This window comes from Triturus cristatus, chromosome 6, assembly GCF_964204655.1.
Source record: "Triturus cristatus chromosome 6, aTriCri1.1, whole genome shotgun sequence".
Taxonomy (NCBI): Eukaryota; Metazoa; Chordata; class Amphibia; order Caudata; family Salamandridae; genus Triturus; species Triturus cristatus.
The window spans coordinates 194,307,320-194,328,122 of NC_140589.1; the positions used below are offsets into that span (position 1 = coordinate 194,307,320).

Here is a 20,803-nt window from a genome sequence, read left to right on the forward strand (position 1 = left end):
ACAAAATCTGAACTAGTCACATTAAGTTCAAACTAGAAATTAATGGAGCATTTTTTACATGATTTATTAAGGGGAAAGCATCTGATTAAAGGCCTCATGTTTTCATTTGCCAGCACCAAATGTCTGTGTCATGTTTTGAAAAGTGTTCAGACAAAATATCGAATTGGAAAAATCGACTTGCAGAAATATAAATTCAAATATATCAGGACATGGAAATATCGTCGGAAAAAATATCATTGTTAAGAATATTGATTTTAAGGTAAGTAATATAGATTTTTAAAATATCTAAGTCATTAATAATGATTACAAAAATATAGGGCCCGATTTGGGTGTCGAGAGGAAAGCCATCCGACAGTCTGTCGGAGGCTTTCCACCCGACATCCAGGGTTTCCCTCTGACTGCCGTATTATGATAACAGAGGAGCATAATTGCAATCCCTTGTGTGACTGCAGAGCCAGCCAAGGCTCTGTTATCAGGATTCAGATGTCGGTTCCCAACAGCCTTTCCATGTTAGCTTTTCCTACATGGAAAGGCTGTCAGAAAGTGATTTTGAGGCCACTAACAGGGCCCCCTTGGTGCTCTGCTATAATGTCTGGGGGGCAACATCCCTGCACCGTGTGACAGGCAATACATAGTGCCATCCACTCTGTACAGGGATGTTTACAGACAGGCCTTTTTCTCCTGCAGTAAAGCTTCCATTGAAAAATGGGAGGTCGCATCCAGATCCTGCAGTCGGAACCACGGACCTAGGGTCGGGCAGTTTCAAACCACAATGGTGTCGTAATGAAGCCCATAGTTGTTTATAATATTGTTTTTTTATTATTCCTATGCATTTCGTATATATTTCAAATGTATATGATGGTATTTGTTTGTATAATTATTGTTTATATTATTTAATGTATTTGCAAAATTATTAGTACTTATTAACTTTTATGTAAGTAAGTTTTGTATTTTTAGTACTGTAGCAGGCTGTGGGTGTTTAGGGGCACAGGGTGGGGAGTAATTTAATGATAATAAATTAATAATAATTTGTAATTAATAACATTTTTAATCAATAACTAACTATGCAAATAGTGCAATTAACTGTTTTTAAATGTTATGTGTGGGTTGTGGGGTTAAAAGGGGTACAGGGTGGGAAGTAGTTTAATTTTAATTGAATAATAATTAATTGTTAATTAATATTAAATAATAAATTGTTAATGAATTATGTGTGGGTTGTGGTATTTATAGGGGTACAGGGTGCATTGTAAATTAATTCTAAGTAATTAATATGTTAATTGTGCTCAGTACACAAACACGGTATGGAAATCTGGAACCTACTAGGCTCTCTCTAGCTCGACATCGCCTTCTTCACAGAGACCTGGACCAACGCATCCTCCACCCCCGAAATCAGCACCGCCATGCCAGATGGATACAAGATCCTGAGTAAATACCGCCTAAACCACCCAGGAGGGGGCCTCGCCATCGCCCACAAGAGCACCCTTTGCCTCACCACCTCCAGTAAAACCTTCCACTCTGCAGAACACCTGCACTTCCAGATCCAGACCACCCCCAAAGCAACACTCCGAGGAACCCTCATCTACAGATCCCTGGCCCCCGAACACCCTTCGCCACCACCATCACCGACTTCATCGCACCCCACGCCATTGCCTCAACAAACTACAGACTCATTGGAGACCAGAACTTCCACCTTGACAACCCCAGTAACCCCAACTCCACTATCCTTTGTGACAACCTCGCTAGCATCGGACTTAAACAACTCGTCAACACACCGACCCACAGAGCAGGACACACCCTCGACCCCATCTTCTCGGCAGGAAACAGCGTCCAATTTAGCCACACAATGCAGCCGCCATGGACTGACCACCACTGCGTACACTTTGCCATCAACAAACCCAAGGCACCCAAACCAGCCCCACGCCCACCACGAAGGAACTGGAGCAAGGTTACCGACGAGCAGCTTAACTCCACCCTCACCCAAGACAACCACACCTGGGCAACGGACGCATACAATGCAGCCAGAGAACTCCACACCTGGATCTCCAACTGCGCAGATGAGCTTGTCCCGCTACGCAACCTCGACAGACAACATCCCAGAAAAGCCGCCTGGTTCACCACCGCTCTCCAAGAAGCCAGACGCACCTGCAGACACTTGGAGAAAAACTAGAGAAACACCAAGACAACCGAAAACCACACCACCTACAAGGACGCATGACGGACTATCACAACCAGATCAGAGCCACCAAGAGGAACTTCAGCCACACCAAAATCCTGGCCAACTCCACCAATTCGAAGGAACTTTTCAGTGTAATTCATGAATTCACCATCCCGCGCAGCAAAGCCACAGACCATCCTAAGACCTCTGTGACAAGCTTGGAACCTCTTTTCACCTCAAGATCAAAAACCTCTATGACAACTTCATCGACCATCCACCAGGCACCACAGATGGCCCTCCATAAACACCAGCCAGCACACCATCTCCAACTGGACACCGATTATGGCCAAAGACACCGCCTCGACCATGAAAAACATCAACTCGGGAGCCCCCACTGACATTGCCCCCACCGACCCCTGCCTCCCTCACATCTACTACAGAGCCGCGGCCACCATCGCACCCGAACTACAGCGCACCATCCTCACCACCTTCAAAACAGGCACCTTCCCAGATGACTGGATGCGTGCAGAAGTCAGACCCCTGCTCAAGAAGCCCACAGCTGATCCTACCGACCTCAAGACCTATAGACCCATCTCGCCATTCCCATTCACAGCCAAAGTTGCAAAGAAAACAGTCAACAGGAAACTGACACGATTCATTGAAGAGAACGCTGTCCTCGACCCGTCCCAACACGGATTCCGAGGCAACCACAGCACAGAGACCTCCCTACTCGCTGCCACAGACGACATCCGCACCCTCCTGGACCAAGGCCACTCCGTAGCCCTCATCCCACTCAACCTATCAGCGGCCTTCAACACTGATTCCCGACGCACAGTAGTCGCTAGACTACGTGACGCAGGCATACAAGGAACAGTTCTAGACTGGATCCGATCATTCCTCACCGGAAGAAGCCAAAGGATCGGACTCCCAACCTTCCTCTCTGACCCCATGAAAATCACCTGCGGAGTCTCACAGGGTTCATCCCTGAGCCCCACCCACTTCAACATCTACATGGTCCCCCTCGCAGTCATCGTCCGACAACACGGCCTCAACATCGTATCCTACGCTGACGACACCCAGCTCATCCTCTCCCTCATCAAAGACCCCACCACTGCCGAACTCAACTTCCAGAAAGGAATGTAAGACGTTGCAGTCTGGATGACCAACAGCTGCCTGAAACTCAATGCTGAGAAGACAGAAGTCTTCGTCCTCGGTACCACCCCTTCTGCATGGGACAGCACCTGGTGGCCGACCGCCCTCGAAAGCCCACCCATCCCCTCAGACATGCCAAGAACCTCAGCATCGTACTCGACACATCAATCACCATGAACCGACAGGTCAATGACGTCACCTCCAGCTGCTTCAACACCCTCCGCATCCTCCGCAAGACCTTCAAGTGGATCCCCCCTGAGTCAAGGAAGACAGTCACCCACGCACTCATCACCAGCAGACTGGACTATGGAAACGCACTCTACGCCGGCATCAACAAGTCCACACTCCGCAAACTTCAGACAATACAGAACACCGCAGCCAGACTCGTCCTCAGCATCCCCCGACACAAACACATCAGGCAACACCTACGAAGTCTCCACTGGCTCCCCGTGGAGAAAAAAGTCACTTTCAAAATCCTCACTAACGCCTACAAATGCCTACACAACAACGGACCCAAATACCTCAACAACAGAATCAACTTCCACGTACCCAAAAGAAATCTCTGATCTTCCAACCTCGCACTGGCCGAAACCCTGTGCATCCACAGAGCCAGAGCAGGCGGAAGAGCCTTCTCTCACATTGCAGCCAAGACCTGGAATGAGCTACCGACAGACATCAGATGCACCCCCTACCTGAACACCTTCAGGAAAATCTGCGGACCCCCTCAGTGCCTTGAGACACTCACGGGTGAGTAGAGCGCTTACAATTCCCTGATTGATTGATTGATTGAAATTTGCTTGTAAGTTTTGTAGGGGTATATAGAGGGTGGTAACTAAAATTAAAATTATTTATGTTATTGTTTTGGTAATAAACATTTCTTTATATAAAATGTATTTTTGGATTTACATTTTAATAATGTTTGTAATTAGTTATGAGATAAATTTAACATCATAATATGTATTTATTTAAAATATTTTTTATGAAATATATTTGTGTTTTTATACATTTATATATATATATATGTATATATATATATATATTTTTTAATTTGTTATTGAAATTATTTTATTGTTTTGCCGAGAATTTGCTTGTTTCTAATGTAGTACAGATGTCAGTGGGAATATTATAATTTTTTCCTTCTGCAATCCACCACTCTCCCTACTGTTGCACTCATTGGAGTGGGAATAGCAATCTCTCTGCCATCCAACAACTTCCTGACTTTTGCACTTATTGAAGTGGAAACAGTAAATCTTATCCCACCGCAATCCAACGCTTTCCCTAATGTCACACTCAGTGGAGTGGGAATAGTAAATTCTACTCCTTTGCAAACCAACACTTTCCCTACTGTTGCAGTAATTGTAGTGGTAATAGTAAATTACACCCCTCCGCAATACAACACTTTCCCTACTGTTGCACTGACTGGAGTCGGAACATTAAATGTTACACCTCCACAATCCAACACATTCCCTACTTTTGCACTCATTGGAGTGGGAATAGTACATTTTATTCCTCCGCAATCCAACACTTTCCCTACTGTTACACTAAAGGCCAGAATATGAGATTTTGGTGGAGTGGTGGAGCGGCGGTACACTCTGCCAAAGCTTGCGCTGCACGCCCACCAGATTATGACCTTTTTGTAGTCTGGCAGGTGGGCTCGTGGTGGTCCCATGGCGGAATCTCTTTTAAAGGCAGCAGGACCATTAAAAAAGGTACCGTAATCGGACCACACTACAAGGTTCCCACACTACATGGACTCGTAAGTCTGTGCCGTGCAGGAACCTATGTGCATGCACACAGTGGGGCACATGTTATGCCCCCCTTTGTGCATCCACATTTGTCCGAGGCACAGGGGGCCCTATTGGGCCCCTTTGGTTCCTCTCCACCAGGCTTATGAAAAGCTTAGTGGGAGAGTGACTCTCCTGCCAAGCATATTGCGGTCCCTGACTGCAGCTCCTATGCCAGGGACCGGCGGTTCCCTGGTGGAGCCGAGCATCCTATTGCAGTCCGACTTCCCGAGCTGTAATCAAGGATCTGACCCTTTGTGGAGTGGGAATAGTAAATTTGACCCCTCCAGAATCCAACACTTTCCCTACTGTTGCACTTATTTGAGTGGGAAATGTAATCACACAGGCACTACTCATACACTCATCCAATCACACAAGCACTACCAATGCACTAATAGAATCATCCAGGCAGTACTCATGCATGCATCCATACACTAAGGAACCACCCATGCACTCTTCCAATGGCCCAGGTAATATCAATACACACATCTATTCACCCAAGCATTATTCTTGCATTCATCCATTCACTCGCGTACTACCCATGCACTCATCCATTCACTCAGGAACTAGTCATTTACTCATGCAATCATTCACATACTATGCATGCACACATGCAATCACCAAGGCATTTCCCATGCAGTTCTTCAATTCACCCAGGTCACACACATGCAGTCATCCAATCAACAAACCATTACCCATGCACTTATCTATTCACCCAGGCAGTACCTATGAACTCATCCAATGACCCGGCAGTACTCATGCATCTATGCAATCAACTACGCAGTACTTATATACTCATCCAATCACCCAAGCATTACCCATGCAGTTATGTATTCACTCAGATACTATCCATGCATTTATCCAATCACACAAACACTACTTATGCACTCATCTATTTACTCAGGCACTACTCATGTACTCATGCAATCACCCATTCACTATGCATGGACTCATCAAATCACCAAGGCACTATTCATGCACTCATGCAATCATCCTTTTACTATACGTGCACTCATCAAATCACTCAGGCAGTACCAATGCACTCATCTAATCTCCCAGGCACTACCCTTGCAGTCATCCAATCAATCATGCACAAACTATGTACTCATATAATCACACAGGTGCTACCCATGCACTCATTCAACCGCCATTGAACTATTCCTGTACTCATACAATAATGTAGGTACTACCAATACACTCATCTAATTAGTCGCATACTACCTAAGTACTCATGCGATCACGTACACACTACTCATGCACTCATGCATTCACGCATTCGCTACCCATGCACTCCAATCGCATACACACTACTTATGAACTCATCCAATTATCCAAGCACTATCCATGCACTCACACAATCACGCAGCTACGACCCATGTACTCATTGAATCACCCAAGTTCTATGCTTGACTCAACCATTCACTGACACACTACCCATGGACTTATGCAATCACCCAGTTACTACTCATGCAGTCATTCATTCACTGAGGCACTTTCCATGCAGTCATTCATTCACTTATGCAGTATGCCTTTGTTCACCCAATCACACAGGCACTATATATTCAATCAGTCACATATCTATTCACTCATATATAGAATCACTATTACACAAATGTGTTACCCATACATCCACAAATTCTTTCAATTACATACGCAACATATAGTTTTTCTTTTTTAAACCAAAATAGGTGGTTCCATTAGAACAGTTTATTTTATTGTTCAACTATTTTTTATTTTTGTTTTTTTCTAATTATTTTGAGTTTTTTAATTTTTTCTTCAGATATGAAACAAAAAATAATCAATAAAAAGTGTGCTTTACATTGCAAAAAAAACCAACAATGGTTATTAATTGTCTCCAACATTGAATTGCCAACTTGTTCCCCCACACTTAAAGGTTTGTTGCACTTTGGACAAAATAATCCAGCCTTTGCAAACTCAGGCAATGTGACCGGAATGCTCTGAAGTCTTTGGCCTTCTCAAGGTGTTCCAGGCTGTGCGTCTCCAGAAGCTTACCCCCCTTCTTGATCCTTGAATCTTAAAAATTCTGCTCTTGCAAGCCGGTTAGTATGAATTGTTTTTAGATGTTTGTACATTGATGATGTTCCACATGAGTATTTTTTGTCTGACCCACGTGATAGTACTTTCTTGCAGAGCATGCAAGTAGCATTTTGGGCTTTAACTTTTTTTTGCCCTTCAGGATTAGAAAAAACTTTCATACCACAATTTCCTTTCTTTTCTTTGGTGGCTCCTCTTTCTCCTCAAGCAAATCAATCTGCTCTTCCTGGTCCTCAATATTGAAGTAGAAATTCAATACAAAAAACAAAGGTTATAGGGACATTTTGATTAGGAATTAGAATTTAAAAAACCTTAGAAATTCAATAAAAAAACCAAAGGTTACAGGGACGTTATAATTAGGCTGATATTGCACTCGTTCAAAACCAGAGAAACTCAGCCGCTATAGTTACCTGAGTTATATATACCCCTAAGTCGCTTTCCAACAGACTTTTTACATTGGAAAGCCAGACATAGAAAGCCTGTCGGAAACCGTCATCATAACCCCAACGGTGGGAACGGATTAAGAAAGGTTTCCGACTGACCAGTCGGAAGCTAGTCTGAAAGACGGACGGTTTATACTCCGACGACATAATTGGGTGGTCAGACTGTAAAACTACCATGGCGGTCGTTAAGCCTCCGATGATGGGTAGGAGGCTTACCAACCACATCAAAATCAGTCACTTAATCTCTTCCCTGCCTGACTCCACTGTGCCTACGACTAGAGCTAACAAATTGAATCTCTGGAGCAACAACACCCTTGTTTTATTTATCACTGAGCACCTAAATAAAAGAGATGCCAACAATTACAGTGAGAACACATCTTACCTATATGTAACTAACGCTGGTTCAGGACTAAAACTAGGTGTTGGTGTTCCTTCCAAATAAAGATTCCTCTCTATATGTATTAATAAGTTAGGACCAATATATCTGTCATGAATCATTGAAAAGTTACAGACCCCAAGGTTGGAGGGGTAACCAGTTCACAATAGGGTTAGAGGTACCTTGGTACCCCTTCTCCTTTTTGAATGTTTAAAAAGAAGGATGCAGTCTCAACTCTCAAACAAACAAAATCGTATTTTTAAATGCTGTCTGGTTTCCTTTACATGGTTGTCTTGTGGCCCTATGAGGCCACCATCACTTTGATGGCCTCCAATAGGAGTGAGTCACAATTTGTAACCTACCTCATGAATATTACTGAGGATGGTTGGGTTGCAAATTTTCTGAAGTGACCTATTTGTATGTAGGTTAGTTCAGAGAATTATTCACTGGTTACAAATATATTGGTCGCAAATTGTGCTCAGTATTTTGCGAGCAGTAAATGTACGTACATCTGTCCCTTAATTCTCTGCTGCTAGTTTTTGCTTCCTCCAAAGAAGGAAGGGTTTTGCTCGATTATGTGTGTACTCCCGGGGAAAGTGAAGTTAAAGGAAGTCTATGCTTTTTAAAAAATGGTAAACACCTGTTTCTTGCCTAAATACCGTTAGAAAATGTCCATAAGCACTTATTTCATTCCAGACAGCATTTTCTGGAAGTGGCAGATCCAGGTTCAGATGAATCTTTGCAGTATCTGAAGACAGGAGCTGGAGAGTTGCTACTGGCATCTTCTCCTCTCAGCATTACAATGTGAAGCATCAAGTAAGAGAAGGGTGCAGCTTTATTCTACCAGGTCCCAAGACGGCAGTTGTGATTCTTGACTCTTGCAGTACTACCACTCTTGTGAGGTCACACCATTGACGTCTTGGAAAAGCTATATGTCTGATCTTTGGGTACAGATGCATCCTATGTTTCTGTTTCGGTTTATATGTTTTTAAAGTGCTCAAATGTTGAGGCGTCTTGGTGCTGAAAGTGTAGTGGCAGGGAGAGCAGGTATAACGCCGCCTATGTAGCTGCAAAGAGCTGGGTTTTTAAGCTTTTTCTGAACAGCTGAAGGTTGGATTGAAGCCTCATAGTTTGAGGCAGCTTGTTCCAGAGTCTGGCCGCACAGTATGTAATTGTTCGGCCACCCTAACCTTCTCTTGTAATCTTTGGCACTTTAACAAGACCTGAGTAGCTGATCTTAGGATGCGTGGCGGAACATAAGATACAAAAAATTCTCAAGATCGTCCGTGGCACCTCCATAAATTGCCTTATGCACAAGTGTAAGAGATTTAAATTCTATGCGCTGTCTTATAGGCAGCCAATGGAGAGATCTTATGCCAGCTGAGGTAGGCTGCAGAAACTACAGTCACTACAGAACGCAGCAGCCAGGCTCCTATTGGGCATACGTATGCCCAATAGGAGCCTGGCTGCTGCGTTCTCTAGTGACTGTAGTTTCTGCAGTTGAAATTTGTCAATCCCCAGAAATACAGCATTGGAGTAATCCAGCTTTGAAAGAAAGAGAGCCACCATCACTGTTTTTTGTAACTCCTGAGGTATAAAAGGACAAATTTTCCTCAGTGTTTTTAGGAGAAAAAACATGAGGATGTAAGGCTGTTAACCTGTGCACCAAAGTTAAGCTTATTATCAAAGAGAACGCCAACATTTCTGACCTTCTCTACTGAGGATGGACATTCTCCGGCCTCGATGGCCACCACGATTGGTTCCACAGGGGCAGACCTGACCCAAACTCCATCACCTCTGTTTCATCTGTATTTATTTTTAAGTAATTCCGACGCATCCAAGACATGATGTCCGTGGGACAGGAATGAAATCTAAGAGTTTTTGGTTTAAGGCTGATTGGTAATAGAGATAATAAATTGAGAGTCGTCAGCGTACGAAAGCCTTCTGTGAATACCGAAAGTCTTAAAATTAGGATTTTTCTCAATTTAGTAGTCCTAAATTTAGACTTAGGACTACTAAATTGAGAAAAATCCTAATTTTAAGACTTTCGGTATTCACAGAAGGCATTTAGGAGTCCTAAAGTTAGGACTCCTAACTTCTGTGAATACCGAAATGAGTAAGTGCCTTCTGTGAATACCGAAATGAGTAAGTGCCTTCTGTGAATACCAAAATGGTAGTAAGTTTAGGATTTTGTCTTAAGTTAGTTCTGTGAATCGGGCCCTCAGACTATACAATGTGAGAAATACTGCCCTTCCATGGTATGCTCAATTATACATTTCTACCATCAACATTCAGGGTAAACCTCTTTTAGTCACCCAGTCTATGTGCAATCCCCAAGGAGCTTTTATAATGTTTCACATGTCTTTGGATATCATAGTTAAAATGAAAAACAAAATAATCAACAATAGAAAAGTATTTGAAATTTTGCCCACTAGACTTTCTCTTTGAAACATTTGTAAAAGTGGCAAGCTATATAATTTATTTTATTTTTATTAATGATCAAACTATGATCTTGGAAAAAGGAGGAGAAGCCATCAAACAAGTTATTTAAGCGCTCTTGGGTATTGTATAATAATTAAGGATAATCTGCAAATAGTAAAGTTGTTGTAAGTTCTCCAATTGGCTAGACCATTATAAAAAGTCAGAAAAAATTTGGAGACCATTATGCATTTCTGTCTAACTCACATAATGAAAGGAAAGTCAACTGACATTTCACCCCTAGCTCCCCATCTAACTATCTAAGTTTCTAGTGTGGATTGCCTTGATTCTTCAGAAATATCCCACAATTTAGAGGTAGGAACTATATCAAGGCAGTGTGGATGTCAGTCGTCGCCAAGTAATTATCCCCTTTCTAACAACAGTGATTTTTCAGTCATATGTCTGTATCTCTCATTGGAAATTTTAGCCAATGGCTGTTAGAATGACAAGAAATAGTAAAACTGTGTCTCTACTTGGTAAACCTCTGTGATCTTGCAATAGAGCGAGAAACTCTGGACGGAGTCAGCAAAAGTGGAGAGAGAGGTTGATAGTTGTAAAGTAATTCCTGGTGCAGTTCAATGCAAGTCCTTGAGCGGATGAGGAAGAAAGCACTCAAGCAGCCAACAATGTTCAGTGAGAATGAGTTGTCTACTGGGCTGAGCCAAGATGTGATTGTCAAAGTCTCAAGCTGTGCTGTCAAAATGCAAGCCTACAAAATCAGCACCACAAAAGCTGATTTGCAGTGTTGTCTAGTTTCAACCAATCAGTAGGAACTGCGTGTTTGCAGAAGACATAAACCAGGGAGTGAAAAGTTCTGGCAATCACTGAACATGACAACTCTGTTCCCTCAGGAACCATGGTGACAGACTTCAAACTTTGTCCTCAGTCACTCCTGCCTTTTTTCACTCAGAGAAATATACAACAAATACACGAAGAGGCATTTCCAATATTTATTGAACCATAGTGTTTCTTGCATAGAAAATCTGGGCTGCGATGATGAATAGTTAGAAGCAGACAAAATTTGTAATGAATGTCAGAACAGTAAATAAAACGAATAGTTCCACCATCTTGTTGAGACAACATATATATGCATACTTATAAAGTATTAAAACTATGTAGTATACTCCTACGATGCAGAACCCTAACCTACGTGTCTAGGGTGCAGATTTATGTTTTGCCAAGAAGACCCCTTCTGGATAATCTAACCCCATTACCCCAGATTGTAAGACCCCGTCTTGGTCATGAACTGGACATCCCTGACAGAGATGTTGGACAGCTGCCAGCCAAACACTTTGGCAAGCAGGGACCCTCAACTCCAGCAGAAGTGTCTCCTCAGATCATGTTAGAAAACAAAATGTTATATATAGAAAACGGTATCCTTGCCTTGGGCCGAGATTGTGATTGGGCTACACGTGTTTGCATTCCACAGATAACTGTGTCGTCATATTGACGGAATTATAAAACACATTTCTGAGTCCCTAATGCCAAGGTAGTACGAGAGTGTTCTCACAAAGTGTTCTGTGTCAGCATGGTCAGTGTTTCCTAGAAACTAGTCCAAGAGTAATGAATGCAAATGTGTTTCAAAGGTCGATGCGGCAAAGAGAAGGCAACTTTAGGAAAGGACACAGTACATGAAAAAACAGCACTTATTCCTACCGGGCCTACCTCGGGCACATGACAGCAGGAATGGTAGCGTAAACGTGTGCTATTGAAATGACAAAAAACATCCCCTTTGACACAACCAGCAATACAGCACTGACAATGTAGAAACAAAATAAGCTCAAACTTTAACCAAGTTAAGGGCTTTTGGCTGAGGAATATTTATGTGTATTTTTATGGATGAGAATTTCTGTGTTTGCCCAGGCTTATCAAAGAGGACAACATCTCTCAATGGAAGTTTCACTTCTTCCTCACACAATCCATGAACTCTATTCAGCAGATACATTAAAATAATATTTTATTTGGCACATGTTTGAAGTGTTTAAAAAAATACAAATTAATTTTATTTTATTTATTCAAGAAATTATATGTAGGAGATGTGCGAAGTTTTCTGTCACTATCATTTACAGTTATACATTATGAATATCACAGGCCCATGAATTGCAAACATGCGTATTTAGTTAATAGATCAGCAGCAATGGTTAATGGTTTTAGCCATAACAGTATGACAATAATTAGTCTTTTTTCAGACATTCACAAGCTATTAAGAATCTTTCAACAGCGTGGAAGTGCACAGATCTCATAAGGCTTGGGAGGTGTAGTAAATCCAATTGCAGGAGTCAAATCAATATGAGTTACACCAGGAGGAAGCTGCAAAGTGCACCTCTGCAGAAGACTTGTAAAAAACAAGAACAGCTCCATTCTTGCAAGAGTTTGGCCAATGCAGATTCTTCGACCTATTAAAAAAATGATACGATCTATTAAAATATTAGCATTTTTTTGTATTTAGTATGAACCACATCTCCTGATTTTAGGCACTTAATCTAGGATAGTATTTTTACATTAGAGTGAAGCTCTTCGTCTCTATTATCCTGTGGTTTCAGTTTCTACACAATTTTTTGTAAGACCCCTAAGCATCATAAGTTTCTCAATCAATCAATCAATATTTGCATTATTAGATTCAAGTATTAAATACTAAAAGCACAAGAAATATCATTCAACATTTAAAAATAAGCATTCATAATTTAAAAGTTTATCAAGCCAAAAAAATCCATTACAATTACCATAGGTATGAAATAACAGACAGATTACAAATTGCTAGCCGCATGCTCAGGTAGTAACAAAATCATCATGTAAATCAGTTAGTTTCAACAAGAATTGGACCTTACATCGATGACTTTGTTCTGACCACCCCTTTCAGATATTTTGCATTGTGACTAGTTACATTTACATCAACTAGAGATTGAACCCTTATAAATGCGAGTCGACATTGCCTCAAGCCTAGAATCTTCAGATAAGGCACAATCCATCTTCTCCTGAGTACAGTATAAAATTTACAAAAAAACATAATATGAATTGTCGACTGATTCGATACATTGTCACAAGGACAGGGGCAGAGGGAGCGTGACCAGTCGTTTAATTGGGGAAATGTAACAAGGTTGTGAATGTTGCCTAAGCGTAGGCGCGTCAGTAAGAACCTATCATAATTACTTGAGGTACATAATAAATACAGTTGTATCCCTGTTTGAATCAAGAGCGATTGATTAGCTCTGACTGTCTATTTCATAATGTTAGAAGACCGCCTGATCGTCTCCAGGTGATTTAAACATAATGTTTTTAGGTCCTTCCTCGAGATATGAAGCATGGAGTCAGGATTGTCAAACAACATGTGGTCAAGGGCACCAAAAATGATTTAATATAAGCAAGCCAGGGGATGTAATTTATCTGCTGCAGTTTCAAACAATCTAATATCACTTCCCGATTTAGGCCTGTAGACACACCTGTCCAGACCTTATGCCATAATAAAATCGGCTGTATTTTAATAAGGTCAGACAGGTATGGCAGGCCCAGTTCGGCATGGCAGATGTAAGTAGCTGTGCTATCAGGGACAGCCAAGAGGTATCTCAGAAAACTATTTTCAACTTGTTGGAGTGGCTCCACATTTACATGGCCCCAAATACCAGCCCCATACAAGGCAACAGAGATACATTCGGCTTTATATATTACCAGGAGGTCATCAATAGGGCGCTTGCCCAACCTCCTTGCAAAATTAATCAGAGCACCTGTAGCTTTAGCAAAAAGTAATCTTCTGCAATTGACGGCTTTTGCCTATAAACCCCTATTTTCAAAAACAATCCCCAGATATAAACAAGCATTTGCAATGCAATAGGTCTCGCATTTGCGAGAGTTTAAGCTATTGGCATTGTAAATGGCAATCCGTTGTATTTATATTTTATGATAATTAACACATAAATGAAAGGCACTGTCATGTACAATGCCAATAGCTCAAACTCTTGTAGATGCAAGACCTATTCTAAGGAGCAGCCACCATTGTCCCGGGCTGCTTAGAAAGTGAAAGCAGCATGGAGCGCTGAATGTGGCAGAAAAGCATGTTGCGCCTGCAGAACGAGAAACTATTTGAAGAAAATAGTGCTTACAGACTAAAAAAACTCACAGTGTAACAACTAAAGTAAAAGGGCCAGTCCTCTTGGAAAGTTATGAATGAAGACAAGGTGGTACTAAGAAGTCATTGGATCCTAAAGGCTGGCGGGGCTGGGGAAGAGTACGACGGACGTGTGCCTCCTAAACGGCCAGCGGCGGTTCTGAAAGGGCCTTAGATATTAGAAAAGCTGATATGACTGACTCCGCTCCAGCTCAAAGAATTCGATACTGTGAGATTATGTACTTTATTCACGTTTCAGCGGTTGCATAGATAGAAGCCCGCATACGATATAGCACGACGAGAGCCTTTCTGCAGAACAGCACAGTTCATAGCCATACACAGATTGCAGAAACCCCAGTAATGAGGCATTATGCTGACACTTCTAACAGATTCTAGTTTAGTAGCGGAAGGTGGAGTTCACCGAGCGGCACAGGTGCCTGTGGTAGAGGAAGGACAGGTGCGCGGACGGCATTTGTCTTCTCAGGTACTACTCACAGAGCAGGACAAGCTCCTACCTGCTGCCAGACGGACGCCTTCCACCTGCCGGTCCGAGAGGGGGAGTCCCATGGCTGCCCCGCGGCTGCTGCAACTTCCCTGCCTGAGCCGCAGTAGCACACCTCTGAACTGCCCGAGTCCCGACGGCGGGGCTCCAGCAGGAGCCTGTGTGGAAGCCTCTCATTGGCCAGGAGGCAGGTTTGGGATGGAATCCGGCATCTCCAGACGCTGCTAACGGCTGCGTCCATTGGTCGCGTGCACCCGTTCCGTATGAGGCGCAGTATGTAAACAAGCAGCATGTGCTACCCACCCCTCATGAACACCGGCTCCTTGCACATGCGCGGCTGCCATTTTTAGGTCAGGCAGCAATGCGCAAGACAAACAAAAAGTCCGAACAGTGCGGACTAAAACTAGTTGGTGGCCACTGCTTCTGGACTACACGGAAGTCAGATGGACATCAACAGCCACTTAAAACAAAAGAAAGAAATGTGAGAACAACACTAAGCCAATGGCAAGCAGCAGGAGAATCTACCAGCTGCTTGCCAACATATAGAGCTTACTTAAGGTCTCGCTGAGACAGCGCATGCAGCGCATGCGCTGCCAAGGCGAGACCTAAAAATGATCTACAAAATCAAGTTTCCCGCTATGTATGAAAATATTGCGGTACTTTACTCTGGGCTTACTCCAATTCATGACAAAGGTTTTTGAGATGTTAACTTTAAGGTCCAGGCTTGACATAAGATACAAAACTCGTCACTATTTTTTGCAGACCGTTCGGGGTGCGGGCTAACAGGACCGCATCATCGGCGTATAATAATACGCCAATTGCCCTGTTGCCAATGCTGGGCAGGTCTTGACATTCCCGTGCTAAAAAGTCTCCCAGGCTATTTATATAGAGGGTAAAAAGGAATAGTGAGAGCACACACCCTTGCCTTACCCCCTTTCCAATGGGAAAACTATAACTAAGCTCACCCGGTCTGCCGTAACAAACCCTGGCCGGGGCCTCTAGATAGGATTGTTTTAAGAAATTAACTAATTGACCTTCCACCTCCATTTGCTCTAGAATTTGCCAAAGCTTTGAGTGATTGACACAATCAAACGCTGAGCTCAAGTCAGCAAAACACGTATACAGACTCCCTTTTTTTGCTTGGACATATTTTCCTGTAATGAGGCTCAGGCTCAGGCTTTGTTCGATTGTGCCCAGACCAGTGCGAAATCTGTACTGTAAATCTGAAATGATACCTGTATCCTCAGCCCACGTCTGCAATCTATTTAAAACCACACGCCCGGCGACCTTTACTAGGGAGCCCAGCAATGAAATGGGGCGGTAGCAAGCTGGGTCATTGCGATCACCATTCTTAAAGATGGGAACAAGGGTGGACTTTGTCCAGGTCGAAGTAAAACCTTGAACACAGCATGCCCTTAGGACCAATGTAAGAAGTGGACCCCACAATTTAGGGCATGATTTGAAAAGGTCCACGGGTACACAGTCTGGGCCCGGAGCTTTGTTCCCAGTACTAGCGTTTATAGCCTTAATCACTTCATCCACCTCAAAATCGAGGCGGATGGGGAGATGGCTACAAGAGCCCAAACCAGGGCCATCACCAATGGCTGGAAAAGAGCCACTGCCATATAGTCTAGAAAAATGGGACACCCATTGGTCCTCACCAATTGTATTTTCGGAACTAGGGGAGTATCTGGGGGCCAAGAACGGTGCATTCACAGCCTTCTAAAAGCCTTTCATGTCCTTTAAGACAGAGGCTTGCCTAAGTGCCTGCCACAATACAGTTCGAATGGCCTCTTTACGTACTTTAAGGGATGTTTTATATGCCAGCCTTGCCCGTTTTATATCATCCCAATCTCTAGTCGGCTTATGCAAGACCGATATCAGGGCGGCATGCGACTTACTACACTGAGTGTCAAACCAACGCGACCTGCTATTGGAGGTGCTTTTTGATTTTATCATTAGGTTTGTTTCAATAGCCTTTGAGAGTTTTTTTAAAGGAATTACGGATATCTATATCTGCTGCCCTCTCATCTAGACAGGTCTCTAGATTATAATTGGCTAGAAGTGTCTTGGTTAGTTGGAAGGTATCCACTCCTGCCCATCTGATGGAGTATCCGTTAGTCCCATTTATAGCAATGTCTTTTAGTGGCTTAGTAGGTAAGTGTCCAAGGGATACCACCTTAGTCGGCAAGTCTAACTTAAAACTGATTGGAAAATGATCACTAAAAGCTACTGTGTGGGTTTTAAAGTTAGAAATTCTATCCGCATATCTATTTGATATTAGAAAAAGTCTAAAGTTGAGGACAACCCCGACCTATAAGTGTACTACTAAAGAGGATCGGTGGTGAGCCCAAATCATTAACAAAGCCTAAATCCAAGGAATATTTAACCGTATTTAACATTTCTCCAATAAGTCAATGGGAGAAATGCCAGATGTCTATATCATCATGTGAGTTTCCACAATGACCACCATACGCTTGACTACAAGGATTCACATTAAAGTCACCGCCCCAAATTACACAAAGTTCTTTAGATATATTCGTTTGAATGGCCGACAAGTCCACCAGAAACTGCCTAATAACTTCGTTCATATCTGTAACAGGAATATTGTTATAAAAATTAATAAGAACGATACAATACTGTTTATTAATGTACAATTTTATAATATGATAGAAAATATTGGATGCCACAATAGCCACCTTTCTGAGGTTCAACCTATGTGATATAAAAATACCCAGACCCCCCTTGCTCCTCCCATGACTGGAAGGCACAGCAGAAGTTAGAAAGGTTTTAAACCCATTGACATGTAAAGTTTCAGTTATCCAAGTTTCCTGAATACATAAAATATCAAAGTCATAATTAAAATCCAGCCAATCCAGGTTACTTAGTTTAGTGTTTAAGCCTGCTGCATTCCATGAGAGTATAGTCAAGTGGCTAACCATGGAATTGACCCTAGTAAGACGTTTTGTGTAGCCACAATTTGAGCTATGGTTTGTGGTACAGGAATTGACAACACTCATTAAATGCAGGTTTTTATTGTTTCCATCTAGCATAAGTGGTCCCTGGTCACTATTATCAGGGAAAAAAATAATGTCGGTCATTTCCCTATTTGCTGAAGTGGCATAAATTGGCCTAATACATTGATCGATAGGGCAGATGGCCTGATTTTCAGTATGTTTCTTAAGATTATAAATAAACTTCTTTGGGGCAACAATTGCAACCTTTACAGTATTAAAAGTATCACTTTCACGCCCCCTTTGTGGTACAAAACTAGAGTTTAAGGTAAGTCAATCTATGTCTTCCAGGGATGGCAATATATCAAATCTATTTTGAACGGTATACTAAACTGCTGATAAAAACTGGTAGTAATCGGTCTCTGTGTTATGAGCTGATGGAGATCGTTTCTGAGGGGTTAAAAATATCCTAGGGGCAGAACGTTTATCCTATTTTGTATCACAAAATCACAACCAAGTCTGCAAAGAATCTCACGTACCAAGCTTGGTGATTTAAAAGTGAGAACGATGCAGTCCCCTGGAAGAGTTTTTCCCTTCTCTTTACCCACCCTACCCTTCTGGCCATTTTAAACTCGCTAAACAAGGTTTCAGTCAGCCCGGTTTTTGTCTCGAGCCAACAGAGAGCCTTGTTTCTTAATGCCTCCCAGGATTCATTTGCCTCAGAGACAGAGTTTGGCACATTTGTTAAAATTATCATCAATGGGGTAGCTTCCGGAGGCAGGCTAAGCCTCACCTCCTCCTTCTCCATAGGGACAAGAGGTGGGATGAATACCTTGGTGGTGACACAAGGCTTGTCGTAAACAGAAGCGCGGTTTGAAATTGACCCAGAAGTGTTCTTGGGTCCTACAAGTGCTCTATCTATTACAGTAGGGGCCATAACCTGTTGTGGGGAAACTGGGACACCACCTTCTGCTACTACGGTGTTGTGCAATACACTAGAATCGCAGGTTCCCTGGCCTTTGCGTAGCAGATCTTCAATGGCTGATATCCTAGCAAATAGGTCCACTGAAGGAGCTATAGCTGAAATACAGGATACTACTAGGCCCATACCCTCCCCCATAGAGTTAACATGCTGTGAGGATCCAATTTGACCACTCAGTTTGCTTCCAACAAGGTCCATATGGTCTAGACGAGTCTGAAGTATAGCAAAACGGGTTTCAAGCAATTGTTCCATATGAGCACAAACACAAACACTACCCATGGTGTCCTCACCCCCAGTGTTCAAAGTGGCGGGCCCAGAAGCAGAGCTTGAGGAAGGGGTAGTGTCAAATTGAAAGTCAGTTTGAGTACAGACAGTGAGTGCTAAAGACGCCTCCTGGTTGTTTAATCAAGGCCGCTTTTGTTGATTGACCTTTTGAGTCCCAGCCCCTCTTCTTTTCTTCCCTGTCTGCTCTTTTGCTTTGGTCACGGGATCCTCAATAGAGGATTTGAATGTCTTCTGCCTAGTGGCCATACTTGTTCCAGATTGAATGTCTGTAAGGGATGATACAATTTCGGGGAGGGACCGAGACAGGTCATCAATAGAAGGGGACGAGCAAGTTAAAAAAATGTTACCCTCAACCATGGGTCCTGAAGATAATCGCCATGGCAGAGCACGGACTCTAGCCTGACAAGAAAAGCGTCCAGAGTGCCTGCCTGTCCTTTACGGTTACTCATATTATAGCACAATGAACAACTTAAGGGCTTAACAAAGGGGAATAGCATTTACAAAAATAAATCACAAACAATGGCATAAAGGATTAGCAAGTGAGTAAAAAACTTGCAGGAAAAGTAACCATAAGAGGTGCGATGAACACTAGATGGGCCCACTACCTTGAGGTGATGCGACAGCCTGTAGATCTAATGCAATAAATGTCAGTGCCGTGGCCCAGCCCAGCCTCTTCTGGTCGAGGACGGGCAAGGACGGGCCCGCCCTTGGCCCAGGCGCGTCCCGCGCAGCACATGTCGAGAGCGCTTTTGTAGCGCAAGGCTGTCGGAAAGCTCCTGCCGCCAGGCAGAGCAAAGATTACTGGTCGTTGTGGTCCCCAGCCAGTCCCCCAGCCAGTAGTCGATAGAATGAACAGCAAGGCGTCCTGCGCTGCCAGTGCCGAGAGCGCTTTTGTAGCGCAAGGCTGTCGGAAAGCTCCTTCCACCAGGCAGAGCAAAGATTGCTGGCCGTTGTGTTCCCCAGCCGGTAGTCGATAGAATGAACAGGAGGTTTTGTCAAATTCTCTGCTGACTCATCTGGAAAGTTTCACAGTCCCTCATTACACTCAAAAGTACTTCTCACAAGTTATGTCTGTATATGACTGTTACTAGATTCACAAAAATCCCCAGCTGGATCCATATAAAATGTATAAACTGTTTGATTGTATCCCCCTCCCTCTTTCTTGCCAGAGAGGGATACAAAGTGAACCCTTTAAAACAGCAGGCAAGACTGAAAAATTTGAGCATTTCATTTTTATATTCTTTTTTTATTGATGTAGAAACATATATTTGACATTAAATAATCACCACCTCTACAAAAACAAAAAAATATTGGGACACCTCAGTCAATTCCAACCCTTACTGCCATTTTCCTGGAATTAAAATAAATTGCATTTTTTGTTTAAAAACACATTTGAAACTAATGACTTTGTGGGTGATTGTCTTTTTACCACAGTCCTGCCTCCTGCCCATTCCACGAGAACTCTCGATTCCACCATACATGCTGATTTTCCAAAGTTCTAGTTGTGATCATAGATGTCAGCAGATGATGTCAGC

The 20,803-nt window shown here is 42.8% G+C and overlaps 1 protein-coding gene across 1 annotated transcript in view; it reads right to left on the reverse strand.

The window, feature by feature from the left end:
• Positions 1-11,379: 11,379 nt before the first annotated feature.
• LOC146816625 (cytochrome P450 2K4-like) overlaps positions 11,380-20,803 on the reverse strand; it is a 204,779-nt gene continuing 195,355 nt past the window's right edge. The window contains exon 9 of the mRNA XM_085610509.1: positions 11,380-12,839. Coding sequence (XP_085466635.1) covers positions 12,658-12,839 — 182 coding nt within the window. The 3' untranslated portion in view covers positions 11,380-12,657. The remainder of the gene's footprint in view (positions 12,840-20,803) is intronic.